An 18,638-nucleotide genomic window follows, 5' to 3' on the forward strand; every position below is an offset into this window, starting at 1 on the left:
TTTTAATACATATTGCTCATTCAATTATTTATTGTTGTTGGTTGTTGATTCCGGACTGAGTCCGAGGAGTTTCGGGGGTCGGATGGATGGAGGACGGAGTTGGCTGTTTATTTGTTTTATGTTGTCTGATTATGTTGTATGCATTGTTGTGGCATTTCATGGTGCATGCACGTGTGTTTGTGGATTTACGTGAAAAGCCTGTGTATTGGCGTGAGTGGTATTACGGGTGCGTGTGTATCACGAGCCCAAGCCGGGATGGGTTATTATCTCGGTGGAGCTCCTCTGGTCACTCGGGAGCGGAATAAACTGAGTGATGTCCCCTGAGTTGTCGAGAGAGATGATGGGAGCGGGGCTAGGGGGTGCTTGGCTACGAACGCGCCGGGCGCGGAACCGGGCATCGCCCTACTCACCGACTCCGTGGCCCTTCGCTGGCGAGGGCTAGAGGATGCTTGGCTACGCACGCGCGGGGCGCGGAACTGGGCATCGCTCGTTAGGTGTCACATGCGTGGTGGTACTCTACGGTGTGACACTGGAGCCAGGGTGTGCGGATGACCCCTAGGGGAGGTCATGGTGCATACGGTTAAAATTGGATAATGGTTTATGAGGCCAAATGGGACTTTTGGCGTGGGCCAGATGGACTTCTGGCGAGATATTGGGCCGAATGGACTTCTGGCGAGATATTGGGCCAAATGGACTTTTGGCGGCCAAAGGTGACTTTTGGCGTGTTTTCGGAAAGGATGTGTTTTTGGGCCAAAAAGGGTTTTTGGCGTGTGTGGAAAACTGGTGTTTTTGGGCTTTGGGCATTGGGCATGGTTCATGCATCTTGTTTGAGTTTTATGTGTTTTTATCTGGTAGTGTTTGGGTTTTACTTACCTGCGGTACCATTCGTAGTTCCGTAGCTTTTGGTGCAGAGTTAGAGGACGAAGAGGAGGAGGCTGAGCCCGAGGATGCGGCTCCGCCGGGTTGCTGATGCTATCTTTTTATTTGTTAAAACTGTATTTGTGTTTTGTAATATTTTATCTATGTATGTTTTAACAGCTTGTATTACGTTAAGAAAAATTCTGGTACTTAGTTTGACTTTCGTTATCCGCTGCGTGTTTCTCTGTACACATCTGTTGCCTTGCACACACTCGGCACCCGTCGATGGGATGGTGACCCGGGTTGTCACCATCCGGACGTCTCAATTTCCCCGTGTCCGGGCGTGGGGATTTTGGGGGCGTCACAATTATCATCGTATTATATATAAAATTATATTAATTGTGTGAAAAAAATATACAGATATGCTCAATCCATTTAACATGAAATGGGCTGAACGGATTGAAATGGATGAAAACAAGGTTTATAATTGGTAGTGTCCATAATTATTAAATAGGTTAAGTGGGTCATGTTGTATAACCCGTTATTTAAATGGATTGTGTTAGGATTTTAGGGTCTGTATCATTTAATCAAAAATTATGCTACTCATTATCATCACACGTCACACGTATTTTTATTTTTATTTTTATTTTTTTCATTTTTTTTGTTTTATTCTTCCTAAACAAATTGGATTTTTATATTCACCATCCATACATCATATATTTGATAAGAGAAAAAAATAAAAAAATAAAAAATTATGATTAGTGTGTAGTATGAAGATAATGAGGAAATGTTTTTTAAATTAAACAGATTCAAATTAATCTATATAGTATAATACTCATGATTATTTGATATGGGAAAACTTTATTTACCATACTCTCATCTCACTTGCATCTCACAAAGTAAGATATGACACATTTATTACCATTGAATGATCATTTATTGTACGTTTATTTATCATCAAATAGTGATAAATGCATCACATCATATATAGTAGGATTAATTAATCTTTGACATAACACCAACATGTCACCACTATGCAAAACCCCATTGGATCATGTGCACGTACCAAGGTGTAGTGTTTGAGAAAGATGTGGCTCGTGTTGAAGAAAAATACGAGGCGCTCGTAGTATTAATTAATATTATGGATATTGCTATTGGCTTGTAGTTAATGACTTTGTAATAAAAAGTTCTACTTTCATCTTGGGCTTGAGGGTTATATCATGTGAAAGTGGATATTACTTTGTTCTTATTTCAATTGGCTTATTTCAACAAGTATTTATCTATCATTGGTTTAGAGTTTGTGTATAAATTAACAAGATGACAAAAATGTATAAGGTACGAAATGTACTGTTGCTCCTTGTTTAAATCATCCATTTTATATACTAATATAATCCGATTTTTTCATCTTCTAATTTTACTTTTAATTTATATTTTTTAATTTTGTGTGTATAATATAAAATTACACACATTGTTAACTGAGAAATATTGCAAATATATATAAAAAAAAAACATTACGAAGATATTGCAAATTTTTTGATAGTTAGGGAAAATCTTTTAATTAAATTTTTTTAAAATGATATAGAAAAATAAATAAATTCGCTGAAAGATATTGTAAAAAGAATTTATATAGACAAAGAGATTTTTAATGATGTATTTTAAATAACAAAATACAAAACCCATTTTGGTAGTGCGCACTCTAATTAATTAACCAGATATCTTTGTTTTATCTTCCAGCTCACAGCATCGATCACCTTGATCGTCACCATTATGGTCCCTTATCCCATCCATACTTGTACTTGTACTGATTCATTTTTCGGTTGAGTAGGTAAACTCCATCATCTTGTGCTTTCCAAATGCAATGGTTTCCACCACATTCTCTTTTGATTGCTCTATCACTTACAGGGAAGTCCGTGCTTGTAAACCCATGTCGAAGGTTACAACTGAAAGTCATGTCTCGCCCAATAATGTAATTGAATTCGTATTCCTCCTTGGGTAGAAGAATGTGGAGGTTCAGATCAATGTAGGGTTTTTGATTTTTGCAGTTGACATTAAGTACTTTATTATTGAGATTGTTGATAAATTTCACGTAGTGTTTTCTCACACGAGGCACCCTCGTGGAGCTGCTCAAGCCAAAGGCCAAGACAAGGACCAGTGCAAAACAATAAAGCTTAGCCATCCCCATGTGCTTCATTTTCATGTATATGTATATATGCTGAGATCAAGGATATGTGCGTATGAGTATGGTTGAAATATGTAGCCACAAGTCCTTGGTTGAAATATGCAGCCACAAGTCCTTTGTGAATGCCTTTGCAGCCAAAGAATGCCTTGCAAAGGTATAGCTGCTATACCCAAACAATCATTTCTTCTATGTTATATAATATGTCGTGATCCTTTACTAATTATAAAGCTGCGGTCCGTCTCATTTTTAGGCCAATAATCCTCAATAGGAATGCAAGGCCGAGCTTGATTTATTGTGAGCTAGCTATTCATCAGGTGTGCCTACGTACGAACATGTAGGAGGTCAGACGACCGGAGTTCAGAATTTTCTCCATTTTCAACCGAACGTTAATCTGAGGCTCACACAACCTGCAGCTAGGATTAGTAAAATAGGAGACAAAATTATTATGAGATTAATTAGAGAATAAAATAACAATATAACTGGAGATATAAATTAACCCTACATTCTAATTTTTATCGAACTAATAAACTTTTGTTCACATTGAAAAATTCTATTTATAAACCAGTGTATAAAACACACATTCCATATCGTTGACATGAAAAATTTTGATTTACAAAAAAAGTATATAATTCAAATCTCTTATAAATCAAATCTTGCAAAGTTACAAGCTACGAATTATATACGTATGATTACTTGTATTAGTCCTAGTCACTATAAATACTTAGCATATACGTATATGCTTAGAACAAAGTATATATCATTCACGATACTTAAATGGTAAGACTTAATTTATAAGATTTAAATTTTAAAATTTATCTTTCAAATCAAATTATGCCATATAAGTATTTTTCAATCATCAACTTTAGAATAGAATTTTTTTTTTCTATTACTCTAGCTATATGTTCCTTGCCTATCTCATTGTCCTTTTTTTTTCTTTTTTCTTTTTTAAATACATCAATTTTAGATAGGTAGGGATGAATTATTCAGTATAAAATATATAGATACTTTTATTATTTTTAAATAATAAACATATCTCTTATTTTGTACTAAATAAAATGGGAGCTATTGTATTGCCATGAAACTTTGAGATTTTTGAATCTAGAAGAAAATCACATTAGTGGCTAGCTATCTTTACTCATTGCAGATTGCTAAGTTCAAAAATCAAAGATAATTAAATTTTCACCTTCAATTAACCAAATTATAAAGTTTATTTTATGTATCTTTACTTTTATAATTTTTAACTCTAGCAGAGGCATTCATAACTCATGTAGGAACTTGCAGTTTACTCCCAGAGATGGGAGTGGTGCAGCACATCTTTTGGCTAAGCTAGTTTTAGATTGATGATGAATATGTATGGTTGGAGGAGGGTCCTCCTCAGATAATGAGTTGTATCGCAAAGGAACACTATGATGATTTATAAATGCAATGGAAGGATGTTCAATTCAAAAAAAAACTCTAGCGGAGGCAATGAATCTCGGTGGCACTGTGTTTACCATTAACAATCATCCACATGATCGAATTTGAATGAAAATAGTAGCAGCAACAAAAATATGTATTTCAGTTATAAATATATATATATATATATAGATATATTACTTTATTAAACTTTTTAAGAGTTTAGATTAGATATCAGGCGTACAAACTAATTGTTCATATTAAGAAATAGTGGTAATAAGGGGGAAGAATGTGAGCTAGTAGCTGAATGAGATCCTTCTGATTTTTACTATTTTTTACTATTATTCAATATTTTATCATTACTTTTTCATAATAGCCTTAGGCTGTGTTTGGGACAAACTGTTCTCAGATTACTTCACTACCATTTATAAACTATTCACTATTATTTATAAATTATATTATTACTATTCACAGATGGTAAAGTTGTTAACATCTAAACGAAGCCTTTGTTGGTAGAGTTGTTTTTTAAATCTACCCTTGATTTGGTCACCAAACTAAAAATAAATAAAAGTTAACTCATGTGCTAAAGCAGCTATGTCATAACTATCCAAATTATCATCGTTTAATTGTCTTGAGTGTCAATTTTAGTTTATAATATAACTGAATGATTTTCATTTGTAATTGTCTAAGTTTGTGATCTACCGAGCCTTTTTTTTATTAGTGGTGTTGATATTTGGCAATAGCCATAGTCTAGTTTTGTCTATTCCACTTTGGTTTAGTTGAAAGTCTATGCATCATGGTAACAATCATGATGAAAAAGATAGAAATATTCTTCTAGTCCTTTTTATAAATCCTTGCCTCAATTGAATGTGTCTTTCCAAAGGATGGGTTAGACCTGAAACTACCAATATGCCTTGAAATACAAAGATTTGGGGAGATTAGGAATCTCTAGTGTCAATGCAACAGTTTGGCCTTTTGGAATTTAAACTATACCACTTGAATTTTATTAAGAAATACTGGATCAAAACATGCTCGAGATGGGTTTCCTTTTGCATTACCAAGTAGGGGTGGGCAGCCCCGCTACCCCGCCCCCGTCCACCCCGCCTTTGCATGGGCGGACGGGGTACCCCGCACCGCACATGCCAGGGCGGGGTCCCCCGCTGTTAAGTTCCACATTACTCAAGTGAGATTCTTGTATGGCATTAAAGTTCTATATAAGGTGGCCTAGGGTGCATGCCATTTGCAATATTATGAACAAGTTTCACTCTCTTGTGACTCTTGTGAATAAGTCTAAGAAATTTAAAAATTAATAACATAATTTTTATGTTAATAGTTTTTAAATTATTATTATATATATAAATTTTAATTTATGATTTAATTATATAATAATTTGGGTTTAAAAAAATATTTTTTAGACCATTTTTTTTAAGCCCAATGGAATATAGTGTTCCTGAAGTGAGCCGGGGGGGGGGGGCGGATGGGGTGTTCGCCCCGCCCCCCCGGCACCGGGGCGGGGTGCAGGATGAAATTCCATCCCCCCACATATGCGGGTAGCACCCCTACTACCAAGGATGCATGAGAACTCAGAATATATACATCCTATGAAATTATGGATGTCAATAAATGACATGATCCTAACTCAATAGGTATATGACACAAAATTAGTTGGTTTGAGATTTATATAAATGTGTTTGGATGAAAATGGGGTAATCCCATGTGACATGATTAATAAACGAATAGACTGTGGGTTAACTCATGAAATCCTCAATCAATCCGTATAACATAAACAAATTCTATTTTTTGGTTTAATATTAATATTAGTATTTATATTATTTCAAAAAATATATATTAGTATTTGACTACTTAATATCTGAACCTATTGAATTTTTTTTCGCTAATATGTAATTTTATTTTATAAAAAATATTAATTTTCTTATGCATTATTAGTTTGGATATTGATAATAACATAGTTTATTATGAATCTAATTATAATTGTGAATGATTTTATATTGTTATCATTGTATTATATATAAAATTATATTAATTGGGTTAAAAAATATACAAATCAGCTCAACCCATTTAATATGAAATGGGTTGGATTGAAATGAATGAAAATAGGGTTTATAATGGGCAGTGTTCGCAATTATTAAATAGGTTAAGTGGGTCATGTTGTATAACCCGTTATTTAAATGGTTCGTGTTATAATTTTAGAGTCTGTACCATTTAATTAAAATTTTTGTTACTCATTATCACTGCTCATCATACTCATTTGTATTTTTATAATATAACTGAATGATTTTCTTTTGTAGTAGTCTAAGTTTGTGATTTATATATCTATATATATATATATATATATATATATCTATTCTGTTATAATAAGTGTCTATTCCACATCTCCTCTCTCTAGAGAACAAAGCCGATTGTCCTCCCAAGAGGGAGGTGGGAGCCTCGGCTTCCCCTCCCTCCCATATCTCTGGTTGCTCTTCTCTTTGGTTTAGATCGGTTTAGTTTCTAATAATAAGGCTTGAGGTGATTGTTTTCAACGGTGGTTTCAAGGCTTTTTGGTGTATCTCTCCCGTAGTGGTTCTAGTCTCCCGTAGTGGTTGTTTTGAGGTAGTGGTGTATCTCTGCTCCGGGGTGGTGTTTTTGTGTTGGTGTTTGCTTGGCCTCCAAAGTTTGGGTATCGGCATGTGCTCTGTTCTCATCTTGAAAAGCAGAGTTCTGTGAGCTCAGTTCTCATCTTGAAAAGCAAAGGTTTGTTCACGTCTAGGATGGTTGTGATAGGCGGCACGACTGTAGCCTACTACCAGCCATTCTGGAGCATGCTACCAGTCCATCTGAAGTTGCTTGAGTGGACCGTGTTTTCCGGAGTCGTGTGCGAGTGAACCGTGAAGAACTCCAACCGAAGCATGCTGCGCCAGACTGTTTTTGGATGATTTCCGAAGCATGCTAAGCATGTACGCCGGACTAGAGTAAGACTGGGCAAGAGACGACGGCATGAGGGCGAGGGCCGGGGCGAAACTTCAGTTTCTTTGTGATGAGGCCTTTCTCGTGCACTGGTGCAGGGGACTCGACGGGGGAAGATGTAGAGGAAGAAAAGTGAAAATATGGGTGGCGGCGGCGGCGGCAGAACAAGTATTGGAAACCCTAACGGGTTGGGCCCCCACAAGCAGACAATCTGGGCTTTTGTCTCAAGCTGGGCCATTTTTTTTTACAGCCCAAAGCCAGTTTATTTGTTTATTTGTATTTGTAATTGTTAGTTTAGTTTAGTTTTTATTAATAAAATAGAAATAGATCAGTGTCTCACTCCTCTTTTGGAGGAAAGAAGGTGGGTGTTAGTCCTACTCCTCCTGTTGGAGGAAGGTAGGTGTTGGTACTCTTCCTCCTTGAGAGGAGAGAGTGTGGTAGTACTCCTCCTCTTTGGAGGATGGAGCGTGGGTGTACCTCTCTTCTTTGGAAGAAAGGTCATTTAGCTCTGTTTTGACAGAGCGCTTTCTCTTTTTGACTGCTGTCAGGAGAGAATGTGTAGAAGTTTAGACAATGTTCGTCACAAAGAAATTTGTTGACGGGGAAGCTCCTGAGCAGTTATTTTAGTTGACTTATAGTCTGGTTCTCCTGTATTGATAAGTCACAGCTGTAACTTCGTTTATGAATGAATGCAATGAAGCATATTTCCATATATAAAAAAAAAAAGTTTGTGATCTACTGGCCCTTTTTTTATTAGTAGTGCTAATATTTGGCAATAACCATAGTCAACTTTTGTCTATTCCACTTTGGTTTAGTTGAAAGTCTATGCATCACGGTAACAATCATGATGCAAAATATAGAAATATTCTTCTAGTCCTTTTTATAAATCCTTGCCTCAATTGAATGTGTCTTTCCAAAGGATGGGTTAGACCTGAAACTACCAATAAGCCTTGGAATACAAAGATTTGGGGAGATTAGGAATTTTTAGCGTCAATGCAACAGTTTGACCTTTAGGAATTTAAACTACAGCACTTGAATTTTATTAAGAAATATTGGGTCAAAACTTGCTCGAGATGGGTTTACTTTTGCACTGCCAAGGATGCATGAGAACTCAGAATATATCCATCCTCTAAAATTAGGAGTGTCAATAAATGACACGATCGTGAACTCAATATGTACATGACACAAAATTAGTTGGTTTGAGATTTATATAAATGTGTTTGGATCAAAAAGGGGTAATCACATAAGACATGATTAATAAATGTATGGAAATCCACAATCAATCCGTATAACATAAACGAATTCTATTTTTTAAGTTTTAAAAATGTTTAGTTTTATATGCATTTTTTATAGCCTGGGTTTAATATTAATATTAGTATTTAGATTATTTCAAATATATATATATATATATATATTATTATTATTTGACTACTTAATATCTCAAGCTATTGAGTTTTTTTTTTTTTTGAATATGTAATTTTATTTTATAAAAAATATTAATTTTCTTATACATTATTAGTTTGGATATTGATAAGAACATAATTTATTATGAATCCAATTGTAATTGTGAATGATTCGATATATTTATCATCGTATTATATATAAAATTATATTAATTGGGTCAGAAAAATATACAGATTGGCTTAACCCATCTAATATGAAATGGGTTGAATGAATTGAAATGGATGAAAATAGGGTTTATAATGGGTAGTGTCAATAATTATTAAATAGGTTAAGTGGGTCATGTTGTATAACCCGTTATTTAAATGGGTTGTATTAGGACTTTAGGGTCTGTATAATTTAATTAAAAGCTTTAGGGTTTATTTTTTTCGTAAGAGGAAAAAAATAAACAAAATAAAAAAATTATGTATAGTGTGTAGTATGAAGATAATGAATATTTTTTTTTTAAATTAAACAGATTCAAATTAATCTATATAGTATAATACTCATGATTATTTGATATAGAAAAATTTTATATACCATACTATCATCTCACTTGCATCTCACTAAGTAAGATGTGATAAATTTATTATCATTGAATGATCATTTATTGTATGTTTATTTATCATCAAATAATGATAAATACGTCACATCATATATGGTAGGATTAATTTATCTTTGACATAACACCAACATGACACCCTTATGTAAAACTCCATTGGATCATGTGCACATAGCCAGGTGTAGTGTTTGAGAAAGATGTGGCTCGTGTTGGAGAAAAATATGAGGCGCTCATAGTACTAATTAATATTATGGATATTGCTATTGGCTTGTAGTTAATGACTTTGTAATTAAAATTTCTACTTTCATCTTGGGCTTGAGGGTTATATCATGTGAAAAGTGGATATTACTTTGTTATCATTTCAGTTGCCTTATTTCAACAAATATTTATCTATCATTGGTTTAGAGTTTTGTGTATAAATTAACAAGATGATAAAAATGTATAAGGTACAAAATGTACTGTTTCTCCTTGTTTAAATCAACCCTTTTATTCTAGTAATATAATCTGAATTTTTTATCTTCTAATTTTACTTTTAATTTATATTTTTTTATTTTGTGTGTATATTACAAAATTACACACATTGTTAACAGAGAAATATTGCAAATATTAAAAATAAAAAATAAAATTACGACGATATTGCAAATTTATTAATAGTTAGGGAAAATCTTTTAATTAAAAAATTATTTAAAGGATATAGAGAAAAATAAATTCACTAAGAGATATTTGAAACAGAATTTATATAGGAAAAGAGATTTTTAATGATGCATTTTAGAGAACAAAATACAAAACTCATTTTGGTAGTATGCGCTCTAATTGATTAACCAGATAGCTTTGTTTTATCTTCTAGCTCGCAGCATCGATCACCTTGATCATCACCATTATGGTCACTTATCCCATCCATACTTGAACTTGTATTGATTCGTTTTTCGGTTGAGTAGGTAAACGCCATCATCTTGTGCTTTCCAAATGCAATGGTTTCCACCGCATTCTCTTTTGATTGCTCTATCACTTACAGGGAAGTCCATGCTTGTAAACCCATGTCGAAGGTTACAGCTGAAAGCCATGTCTCGCCCAACAATGTAATTGAAGTCGTACTCCTCCTTGGGTAGAAGAATGTGAAGGTTCAGATCAATGTAGGGTTTTTGATTTTTGCAGTTGACATTAAGTACTTTGTTGTTGAGATTGTTGATAAATTTCACATAGTGCTTTCTCACACGAGGCACCCTTGCGGAGCTGCTCAAGCCAAAGGCCAAGACAAGGACCAGTGCAAAACAATAAAACTTAGCCATCCCCATGCGCTTCATTTTCATGAATATATGCTCAGATCGTGGATATGTGTGTATGAGTATGGCTGAAATATGCAGCCACAGGTCCTTTGTGAATGCCTTTGCAGCCAAAGAATGCCTTGCACACGTACAACAGCTATACCCAAACAGCCATTTCTTTCATGTTATATAATATGTCGTGATTCTTTACTAATTGTAAAGTTGTGGTCTGTCTCATTTTTAGCCCAATAATCCTCAATTGGAATGCAAGGTCGAGCTTGATTTGCTGTGAGCTAGCTATTCATCTGGTGTACGTACGGACATGCAGGAGGTCACACGACCGAAGTTAAGAATTTTCACCATTTTCGACTGAAAGTTAATGTGAGGCTCACACTGTCTGCAGCTAGGATTAGTAAAATAAGAGACAAAATTATTATGAGATTAATTATAGAATAAAATAACAATTTAACATTGTATAAAATTATTATGATATTAATAAACCTCTGTTCACATTGAAAAATTATATTTATAAGTCGGTGTATAAAATATGCATTCCATGTCGTTGACAAGAAAAAACTTGATTTACAAAAAGAGTTTATAATTCTAATCTTTTACCAATTAAATCTTGCAAAGTTGTAGAATTGAAATAAAATCATTAGTTAGGTCCTTGGACAAGTGATAAAGGACCAGATGAATTTGAGTTTATTGTTAATTTCTTTCTAGTCTAGGGAAAAAATACTATTTAATGCCAGAGTTTAAATTCGAAAGCTTCAATTCAATCACAATGTCACACAAATAAAACAAAATCCATTCAACCATGAAATGATATTAAAGAATTAGGGTTCAGATCCCAATCACACCTAGAGGGGGTAAATAGAGATTTTTCAAATTTATTGGACTATTTAAATTAATAATCAATCAATCAACCAATCAAAGAATTAGATCACAAGAAATAATCAACATAACAATTTTAATAATGAAGTGAAAACTCATTTGAATAACGTCTTTAAAATCTAAAATCACGACTTACACCTAAAATCCATTATAGAAATTTAGTTCTTTACAACCAATTTAGAAAATAGAAACAATTACAAACCCTTAAAGTAATTAAAGTTGGCTTACAACATCACGAGTATATCATTCGATCTTTGCACCCTAGTAGCTTAGAAAATCCTTTCAATTAACGAACACGTACACACCAATGGACTCAACAGTACTCAAACATAAGCACAATGTGATGATGTATGTCTGTATATCAAGAGAGAATCGATCGTCAATGCCCAATGAATTTCCTTAGAATTTTCTTTAAAAACTATAACGAATATGGCAAATCTGGCCTATTTCCACACCCTAGAAGTTGTGCATATTATTCTATATATACTTAAGATTTGAGTAAATCAATTAGAGAGTCTATTAAAACCCTGGTGAAAAAGTGATTCTCAAAATTTTCACTTAGCAAACTTTCTAACCAATTTTCCAATCACTACATTGTCGAGCTCTTTTGGCTACATAAACATTAGAATTTGGAGATCCTTTTGAAACATGAATGTAAAAGACGTGTCTCACCACCAAACGTAATTGCTTACCTGCAACTATATCAAAAGGTGACGGCGTGCAGCTACTCCGATACTAATATTAATAAAAAAATTGTATATGATTCAAAATGTTTTAGAGTTACCTGGTGCCCATATATATAAGTGCGGGAAAGTACCGAATCATCATCATCATCATTGGATTACTTTCATATGATGCTTAGTCGGTCCTCTTATCCCTAAATAATAGGAGTAATCTACTCGCCACATTGGTGCTTATCCACTCTATCATACAACGGAATACTAAGCTCCCGTGGGCCTTTAGCCTTTAGTTTGGGCCATGCCTATCACTGTAATACATAGTTGGGCTGAGGTACCAAATGGACCATCCAATGAATTTATAGATAATTGAGTTTGCTTTTCAAAGCAACCAATATCACCTCAATCAAATATGGGAATAAAAAGTTATGACTGATTTACTTAGGCTAGATCAAGTCTTGCAAATTTGCAATCTTTGCACTTTTTGTTTCAATTGCAATCTAGACTCTACTCAACATATTTACAACTTAATTGGACTAAGTTTTAGGGCTTTACACCAACGTATCAATATTGGTTTCGGCACAAAACCGAGACTCCACTGACGTGAGAGAACGTTGCTAAGAAACAACCGAAACCGATCGACTATGGAAGAGAAAACCGATTCCATCAGTCTCGACGTGTGTCAACACGATCTTTGGTCTACCATCGGCATCTTTGTGATGGAGGGATGTCGTGAAGAAGAAGAATGGCATCTCTGTGATGGAGGGTTGAAGAGGATTACGACGCGACGCAAGGAAAGAGACTATGCCAGGAAGAAGAAGATGGGAGATTATTAAACCTAGTTCAAAATGACATTTTACTCATTTAAGTGAAACAGCACCGTTTTATATACATATATTCATAAAAATAAAAATAAAAATGGAATCAGTCACTTCAACAGTTTCAAGGTTTGAACCTACACCAAACCACCGCTATCGATTTTCTCATTTATTCTCTCCCCTACTGACTGGTTCCAGCCGGTTCCGTGCTCCAGCCGCCCATCTAATCGGTTCCCGGCCAGGTCCGGCGGTTCTTGTACACCCCTACTAAGTTTTGTCATAAAAACATAACAAAATATTATTTTTACACTAACAGATATATACATTCAGTCAGTAGCTTTAACATTGGAGTGTTCTGTCTTTCTTATAAGCTTTCAATAAAACCTAAACCTTTTTGCTATCTACAAATTCTCAATCTGTATGCCGCAGTAAGAGGACAAACAAACAAATGAAGATACTATACAGCATGCCCTCAAAATACACACCGAGAATGCGCCAGCGAGGCAAGAATTTTTGGATTGTGTTCTGCCTCATTCTTGTCAACTGAACCCAGCATTAATCATTCTCTTTATTCCATGTTAGAACTCTGCCATAAAATCTAAAATCCTTGCTATTCCTTCTGAGTGTGGCCATTCAAATCAGATGATTCCAGAAATAATGGAAGCCATAGTTCCACACGAGTTCCACCTGCCCCAAGGGCAGCATCTGTGGTCCGGGGAGATATGATACGGAGTACACAGCCGTAACTCTCTAGTATCTCACGAGCAACAGCTATCCCAGCAACAAAGTTCCATGTCAGGTTATCTTCAACCATATCTTCCGAAAAGAGATCTGCTCCAAATGGTGTGAGGGAATGCATCTGCGTCTGCATGCCAAAGCAACCATAGACAATTTATATCTAATAAAAAACATGGGCAAAAACAGACTACGGGAACCATAATATTTCATTGATCTAATAGATCGCAGACCACTTTTTTGTATCAGCAACATAAATTCCTCACAATTTTTATACATGAAGTATCCAACCAAAAAAAGAGATTTTTAAAGTTGTATATAGTAAAAATATTACATCAGACAAATCATAGCAATGAGCAGAATCGAACCATGAGTTCAGTCTTCAAAGTGTGTGAACTAAAAAATGGTAAAAGAGCTATAAATTCAAAGAATACAAGTAAATGGGGCAGATTTAGACAAAATAATTGGTTGGGAAAGAGCGGAGAGGGGGGATGGAATAATTTCTTTGTTGGCAAATGATGCATAATGTCTAAAAAGTATTGAGGGGTCAAAACATAACTTTAAAACAATTCACATACAAGCGCAAACACACCATATATGACAGGCCCTGGTCACCCTCAACCCACTGAAACCATCCATGTGAATAGATAGTTCCCCTTAAATATACTCGAACAAAAGGCCCAAGAATTACCTAGTTCATATGGCTTATTGGATGGTTTAGCATCAGTGATGCAAGTACTAATACGTACATATGTATGCATAAATATATATAACAGACGTTCCTAGGTGTATGTATTCATATGTGACACAGAAGGGACTCCACAACATTTCGTTTGATTATTTGAAACAGGTCAGCAGGAAGGAGAGTTCATTTTTTTTATCGCTAAATGAGAGGAGAATTCATCACATTTACCATATAGTGCATATCAGGCCCATCATCGTCAATAACAACAAGGGAACCACCTGCCGGTGCTCCAGTAGACACAATTTCAACCTTTCCTCCAACATGCGTACGCAGCAATGCACCCTCAATCAAATTGCTCAGGGCCTGCCGCAAAGCAGGTTCTTCCACAGCAACTTGCAGGGGATCTGAAAGTTCACTTAGTTCTACTACACGTTGCTGCTTATGAGCAAGAGGTCTTACAGCCTCAATCAAATCTGCCAACACAGTAGAAATATTGCATGGTCTTCCTAACATAAAGAAAAAACATAAGCAAAAGGAAATTTTCAAATTTAAGACTAATGAATAAGATCAGATTTAAAGCATCCTGCATTCAAAAAAAAAAAAAAAAAAACAAAGATGTTTAGGGCTTTGGTTAGGTTCTCCCTAGACAGACCCATTGCACTGAGGGCTGAAATCAAGAAAAGGGAAGATGTTGAAGGAAGAAAATAGAACAAAAACAAATTGAGTCCTAACTTATAATATCCAGTTAATTGAAGAGGGTCCTGGATACCCCCTCCAACCACAAGATTGAGTACCAATTTACCTAATTCCATGTTGTAGAGGTGCAAGAGCCAGGGGCGGGAGGGGCATCTCTAAATCCTTGGCTACAGCATTTAGAGAAAGTGGCTCGTGAGACTTTTGCACCTTATTTTTTGAACCATCGCTTGAAAGGTTATTTGGTAACTGAGACCTCACCGACTCATGGGCATAAGTAGAATTGTGCACTTTCTTCAATGTTTCATCATTGTAGTGAACTATATGAGCCTAGAAAGACAAAAGTTCATTAATACAATAATATCAGAAACACAACTGCCTTCTTAAACTTAACAAATAAAATTATCAAGACTGTCCAAAAAAAATAAAAATAAAAATTAACAAGATAACATTCTAGAAAGAAGTTAATTTAAGAAGAGTTATTCTACTTTCAACTTTCAAGCCGGTATATAGAGTACCCAATCCACCTCAGTTAAATGGTAAGATTTGATTTGTAAGATTCAAATTTTAAAATTTATTTTCCAAATCATATTATGCAATATCAGCACTTTACTATGTGTGTTATTCACACCAGCTTATACATAGAATTTCCCATTTAAGAAAGCTCTATAAGAACACAACATTTTCTCTTTTAAATGTAGGCACCAAGGAGGCACCTGGTAGACAAGAAGTACATAAGAAAGAGTCAACTTAGTCATGAAATGTGAAAAGGATCGATAATCTAGAAAAGAAATACAAGGCAAAGTACTTATAAGAAAAATTGGTGCAGCCAGCCATATGTAGAGAGTGAGGCATCTTATCCAAATCATTTAAGAAATCTACCCCTATCAACATTATCGTAACCGTTAACACAATAGAGAGTGAAATGACACAAAGGTTACTTGAAAATGTGTGGCCCCATTCTAATAGTCTGGATGTTTCGCCGAAATAGAAATTATAAAAGAAATGTCAAAATTCTTTCAAAATTCTGAACAAAAACAAAGCACTAAAAGTAATAGCATAAAATGGCTTGCCTATGGAAGCGTTTGTATTCTGAGAGAGAGAGAGAGAGAGAGAGAGAGAGAGAGAGAGAGAGAGAGTGCCTTTGTCAAGTAAACTGCATCCTGGAGTTGTTGAAGGGTATCTCTAATATGATCACCTTGCACCAGTATGTCTTTGACAATGTCATAAGAAATCTGCAAGATTGTTTCTTTCAGCCGTCTACAAATTACAAATGAAAAAAATATATATTCATAATTAAATTCCAGGTTACATAAGCACCACAAGGCATGTACCTCACTTTTCTTCAACTGAACAGATAGCATTTTACCTAAAGTCCGAATGCTAGAAAGAGGACCACGAATCTGTTAGAGAATTAATGGAAGAACAATTGCAATAAGTTACAACCATATAAGCCGAAAAACAACAGCAGTCAGCAAGACATCTTACTTGCTCAACCAGATCACACATCCTGACATTATTTTGCCATGACGATTGCTGGAGCAACATTGCTTTCTGTCCAAGAAGCAAAGCAGATAAAGGCCATCAACACAAATATTATAAAAATCAAATCTCAAATATTCCAGGCTGAAATACCAGATTTAAACAAGAGAAATCAAAATATATAGTGATGGAAAAATAACAAAAGCCAACAAATATTAATTTTGGAGGCTTATAACTAATGTATTTCAGACTTGAAATCCTTGCACTTGTAGTATCACTTTCAATTTGACACTCTTGTATATAAGGTTTGGAGTTCCGGCAATGGAATTCTGTTTTGACTCTTATTTTAGTTCTCCAAAATGAGACACTCATATAATGATTCTTTTGCAAATGCTTCAAAATCAATGAGTACAGATTCAATTAACAAGTTAAGTGACAGGCACAAGACATACGAAAGCATCCATTGGCACCACCAAGAGCATAGACAACTTTAATCACAAATTATTAAATAGGACCGAAATGAGTAAATTGTCACAGCGTACCACTGCACTATTTTCGAAAAATCACGCCCAATAAGACACCCGCAATGTACCTGATCCATAACATATGCCATTGCTAGAGACCGAGCGATGTTGATAGCATTTGCTCTCTGCTCGGCACTAAAACTGTACATTCTCATTGACTCATCCTTGACACTTTTAATTTCCCAGGATTTGATACCCGACCCTGGAGGCAAAGAATATGCTTCCTCCGGAGAAGGGAAGTAGTGAATCAAATCATGCGCATCACTCAACCCATCCTCACACGCTCCTGGCTCCAACATCGGAAGCTCGGCAACCAAGAACCCCACCACAAACGGGTTTTTCACCATCGGAAAGACCACGGCCCTGTTCTCAGGCACGAAGACTTCTACCTACATTTAAATTTCAAATTCATTTAATTCCATCAATAACAGCCATAACTATTATTCATTGAAAATAATAGTCAGGCTACACCAAAATCAAAATGTCATACTTGTTGATTCGAAAGGGCAGCTTCTGCTGCGCGCAAACCCGTGGGAACACCGAAAGTGCCGACTAATATCACAGTGTCGGACACACCGACTCCTCCAGGATAAACGGTAGCGCGACGTAGCTCTAGACGGTCCATCACATAACTACCGGCTGGCCTTACATAGACCTGCATAAAACAGAACCGCTTCATTACTTCTCTTCCTAAGAAAAGCTTTATTTAATTTAGCAACAGTAATTTTCCAGACACATTTTAGCAAAACTTCAAACTTTTAGGCAGCCAAACAGGAGGGTAAAGGAAAATGAAAACACGGACAGACAGACCGAGAGCTGAGCGTCGGGATCAAGAATTCGGCGAAAGAGGTCTAACTGTTCGATACAGAGTCGCTGAAAATCAGGGCTCGGAAGAACCAGGCGACTCTTGTGGTCCTTTTCAGTCCTCTGCAAGAACTCAACGGGGGAGGTAGAAGCTCTGCGAATGGTGGAGGCGACGGCGGAGGCGGAGGAGACCATGGGTCCCTCGGGTTCATCGTGGTTAGAGACGTGGCGGAGCGTGTGGGGGTTAGGATTAGTGAGGGAAGAAGAAGCGTGGGTGAAGAGGAAGAAGGGGAAGAGTCTTCTATGATTGGGAACGTAAGGTCTGAGAGAGAGAAGGGAGCTGATATTTGTGCAGAAATGGAGGCTAAAGGCGTGAGAGTTGGAGTTGGAGAGAGGTGGTCGAGGAGTAGTTGCAGACAGTAGCATCGTAGACGATGTATTGGAGGGGAAGGCCAGAGGAGAGTGGATGGAGCCAAATCCAAAGCCGAAGGCAAGCGACTTGGCCGTTGAAAGGCTGAAAGCTGTGTGGAGGAGATGAAACAAAACAAAAAAGGTCAGGCAAAAAGTGGACGATATTTTCAAACTTGCAACGATGCCGTTTCCATTTTTCTATCAACCATACTTACTGTTGCTCCGTTGGTTCATTAGTGCTGCTACCTA

The 18,638-nt window shown here is 35.8% G+C and overlaps 2 protein-coding genes across 2 annotated transcripts; both read right to left on the reverse strand.

Moving 5' to 3' along the window:
- Positions 1-10,285: 10,285 nt before the first annotated feature.
- LOC122310267 (S-protein homolog 7-like) lies at positions 10,286-10,696 on the reverse strand. The gene has a single exon (XM_043124151.1). It carries the CDS (start codon positions 10,694-10,696, stop codon positions 10,286-10,288), a length of 411 nt encoding a protein of 136 aa, XP_042980085.1.
- A 2,636-nt stretch (positions 10,697-13,332) lies between these two features.
- Positions 13,333-18,638, reverse strand: LOC122310716 (chloroplast sensor kinase, chloroplastic). The gene is made up of 10 exons (XM_043124835.1): positions 18,605-18,638; positions 17,985-18,499; positions 17,665-17,829; positions 17,243-17,563; positions 16,657-16,722; positions 16,503-16,571; positions 16,311-16,403; positions 15,278-15,498; positions 14,704-14,977; positions 13,333-13,920 (listed from the first exon to the last, which is right to left on the reverse strand). The coding sequence occupies exons 1-10, from the start codon at positions 18,621-18,623 to the stop codon at positions 13,666-13,668; spliced, it is 1,998 nt and encodes a 665-aa protein (XP_042980769.1). The 5' UTR covers positions 18,624-18,638; the 3' UTR covers positions 13,333-13,665.

The sequence above is a fragment of the Carya illinoinensis genome, chromosome 5, assembly GCF_018687715.1.
Source record: "Carya illinoinensis cultivar Pawnee chromosome 5, C.illinoinensisPawnee_v1, whole genome shotgun sequence".
Lineage (NCBI taxonomy): Eukaryota > Viridiplantae > Streptophyta > Magnoliopsida > Fagales > Juglandaceae > Carya > Carya illinoinensis.

Bases quoted from the DNA above. Each gene is read 5' to 3' on its own strand.
- LOC122310716 (XM_043124835.1), bottom strand. The intron at 17,830-17,984 runs GTCTGTCTGTCC...TGTTTTATGCAG, and splicing joins ATCCCGACGCTCAGCTCTCG to GTCTATGTAAGGCCAGCCGG. The intron at 17,564-17,664 runs GTATGACATTTT...ATTTAAATGTAG, and splicing joins CTGCCCTTTCGAATCAACAA to GTAGAAGTCTTCGTGCCTGA.
- LOC122310267 (XM_043124151.1), bottom strand. From the start codon at position 10,696: ATGGGGATGGCTAAGTTTTATTGTTTTGCACTGGTCCTTGTCTTGGCC.